The following is a 3,555-nucleotide window of genomic DNA, read 5'->3' as shown; positions in this document are numbered from 1 at the left end:
TGTTTGTAGAACAAAATTCCAAACAGAATTAATTTAATACAAAAGAGCAAGTTCATGTAAGCAAACATCAACTTTTCTACCAACTTTGAAAATATGGCTTATTCTGTTTGGGCTATGCAAGTTTACCAAAACACATTCTATTTTTAATTCTGAAACTTAACTAAAACAAAACAAAGAACGTCATCTAACAAACCCAGAAAGCACAAACCCGATGGAGAAGTTACTTACTAGAACAAACCGGTGTCAGGATGAACCTGCTTCAGCACTTTGTAGACGTAGATGGCATAGCTCTCCTTCCTGGTCTTTCTGCGCTTCTTTCCTCCCTTCACTGCGGTCTTAGTGACGGCCTTCTTTGAGCCCTTCTTAGGAGCAGACTTCGCTGGTTCAGGCATGATGCTGCTGACGAAACAATGATTAAAAATAAACGGACAGAGCCGTTTATATTGACTAGCCTATGCTAATTTACACAGAGATGTGTAACCTTCTGATTGCGTGTTTCCACAGACCAAACCCATAAACTCGACTGTGATTGGACAACTCCTAGTACCACTAGCGGAGTGAGGGCCAATCACAGGCGGTGAAATGATAGCTCCGCCCACCGCTCCATGTTTCAACGACATCAGCCCACATGACTAAGCTTCTTTTGTTTTAATTCCCGCTTTTTTGTTGGTCATTCCATTCAAGAAAACAAATTGATCTCAAATATCATAGTGTAATTTTTAAAATCCTTATAGACCCATTGAGAGAATTTAGAGAAAAGAGAGCAATACTGATTAGACACTTTATTTTCCTCTGCTGTCCTGCCAATTTCACTTCTGCTATAATTTAAGTATCACTGCCACCTGACTGGGTTATCCCTTTATTTTATTGAATGACTTAAATTCAAAGAAACAGCTAAATAAGCGAAACAAAACGCAGTGTAAGACAAAAAAGACATGCTCTCATTGTGAAGAAAACATTACGTTATACGGGCTCCAACTTTGAGAATCAGTATCAAAATCAGAATGAAAAAAAGCTTTATTCCCAGGCATGTTTTCAGATAGGAGGAATTTATTTTGGTAATAAAAGCTTAAGGCTTTTAAAATAAATAATCAGTTTTCGGCTCAAAGTTATGAAAACACCTGTATTCCTAGTTTCACTTTTTAAAACATGTTTCACAAATATTATTTGTCAACGTCCACCTTAAAACATGAAACAGCAACATGAACTCTTTCTGCGAGAGTGTGTGTGGCTCTTAAAAGAGCCGTTGGGGTTGTTCTCCTGATTGAAGGAGTTTATCCTCCGAAGCCGTACAAGGTGCGTCCCTGTCGCTTCAGCGCGTACACCACGTCCATGGCGGTGACGGTCTTTCTCTTGGCGTGCTCGGTGTAGGTGACGGCGTCGCGGATCACGTTCTCCAGGAACACCTTCAGCACACCGCGGGTCTCCTCGTAGATCAGACCGGAGATGCGCTTGACGCCGCCGCGGCGCGCCAGACGACGAATAGCGGGTTTGGTGATTCCCTGGATGTTATCCCGCAGCACTTTACGGTGCCGCTTAGCGCCTCCTTTCCCGAGTCCTTTACCGCCTTTGCCTCTTCCAGACATAACTAAGCTTTCTGTTTCAATCAAGCGACGAAAAAGAATATGGCGTAAGAGTTCCAGGGAGGCATTTTACAGTTGCTTACAGGACCTAACTGAAACCAGCTCCGCGTCACATGACTCACCCCTCCCCCTCTAGTTCCAGCACGAAACAATGTAGTTTAACCCCAACCCTGATCGTCTGTACTTTGTTTCGTATTAATCCACGTTTTAAGATTCCTTTGACAAAGATTAGTAAAATCATATAAACATTTACACACACACGCTTTGACTTCCACATCACGCGCACCAAAGTAAACGAAGAGCTACAGATGTCATATTAAACATTAAAATCTGTGGTTCTCAATTCCCCCATAAATAAACATGTTATAACGAAGTTACCTCTATTTATACATTAGTCGCATAAAACACTTGACGCATTTAGCAGAATAATCAGTTTTCGGCTCAAAGTTATGAAAACACCTGTATTCCTAATTTCACTGTTTAAAACGTTTCACAAATATTATTTGTCAACGTCCACCTTAAAACATAAAACAACATGAACTCTTTCTACGAGAGTGTGTGTGGCTCTTAAAAGAGCCGTTGGGGTTGTTTTCCTGATTGAAGGCGTTTATCCTCCGAAACCGTACAAGGTGCGTCCCTGTCGCTTCAGCGCGTACACCACGTCCATGGCGGTGACGGTCTTTCTCTAAATCTGTGGTTCTCAATTCCCCCATAAATAAACATGTTATAACGAAGTTACCTCTATTTATACATTAGTCGCATAAAACACTTGACGCATTTAGCAGATTAAAAACGACAATTTATAATAAATTAACTTCATATGCAAATACACTTAGCTGAATTATATACACAAGTATATTGGAAGTACGATGGTTTCTTTCAGTTTTAATTACTTATAGAAGTATCACTGAAACGGAATTAGTGATAAACTGGTTTTGCTTGTTTGTAACTTTTAAAGTAATGGCAACCTAAAATTGGTAAACTGAATAAAATTAAGACCCAGACAGAATTCTTAAACAAGTTAACACATAATTCGTACTCATTACATTCATCGCTACAGTGGAAACGGTCTCGTTCAGTGCGGTTTGTGTGGCTCTTAAAAGAGCCTTTGGGGAGCACCACAGCGGCGGGTTTAAGCGCGCTCTCCGCGGATGCGGCGGGCCAGCTGGATGTCTTTGGGCATGATGGTGACTCTCTTGGCGTGGATGGCGCACAGGTTGGTGTCCTCAAACAGACCGACCAAATAAGCCTCGCTGGCCTCCTGCAGGGCCATGACAGCGGAGCTCTGGAAGCGCAGGTCCGTCTTGAAATCCTGCGCGATTTCTCGCACCAAGCGCTGGAAAGGCAGTTTGCGGATCAGCAGCTCGGTGGACTTCTGATAGCGGCGGATCTCTCGGAGAGCCACGGTCCCGGGCCTGTAACGATGGGGCTTCTTGACGCCGCCGGTGGCTGGGGCGCTCTTCCGGGCAGCTTTAGTAGCGAGCTGCTTCCTCGGGGCTTTGCCGCCGGTGGATTTACGAGCGGTCTGCTTGGTTCTTGCCATCGCTAAAATATACTTCTTTCTGCGTTCAGCGTATGTTGAAAATGTTTTTTCACTGTTTTCTATCGTCTGCTTTTAAAGCATCAAACGGTCACGAGCTAATGATGTCATGGAAGTGCAGAGGCTTGTGATTGGCTGATGTGTGACGTCTGCTCATGACTGCTAGCCAATGACTGCGCAGCTTCTGTTTTCAAACAGGGCTGTATGTGTTTCCCGCTCAAAATGCTTTGTTCCGTTTATTACTTTACGCATAATTTTTTCACTCATTCACTCACTCACCTTTATTTCCAGAATCAAGGTCAATTATCAAAATACAAAACTAAGTACAATAACTTTAAAAAATACTTCCTCATTGGTGACTGATTTGACAACAACATTAAAACAGTATTCTGTGGATCATCCACCAGCAATTTTTTTTCAGCAGGATCCTCA

General features: G+C 42.6%; 1 protein-coding gene across 1 annotated transcript; it reads right to left on the bottom strand.

Moving 5' to 3' along the window:
* Positions 1–1,226: 1,226 nt before the first annotated feature.
* LOC107723095 (histone H3-like) lies at positions 1,227–3,151 on the bottom strand. The gene is made up of 2 exons (XM_016531611.1): positions 2,724–3,151; positions 1,227–1,618 (listed from the first exon to the last, which is right to left on the bottom strand). Exons 1-2 carry the CDS (start codon positions 3,124–3,126, stop codon positions 1,275–1,277), a joined length of 747 nt encoding a protein of 248 aa, XP_016387097.1. The 5' UTR covers positions 3,127–3,151; the 3' UTR covers positions 1,227–1,274.
* Between the last annotated feature and the right edge of the window lie 404 nt (positions 3,152–3,555).

This window comes from Sinocyclocheilus rhinocerous, unplaced genomic scaffold (assembly GCF_001515625.1).
Source record: "Sinocyclocheilus rhinocerous isolate Xijiao unplaced genomic scaffold, SAMN03320098_v1.1 scaffold4833, whole genome shotgun sequence".
NCBI classification, from domain to species: Eukaryota; Metazoa; Chordata; class Actinopteri; order Cypriniformes; family Cyprinidae; genus Sinocyclocheilus; species Sinocyclocheilus rhinocerous.
Note: the sequence above shows the minus strand (reverse complement) of the source record. Positions and strands in the feature narration are given on the sequence as shown.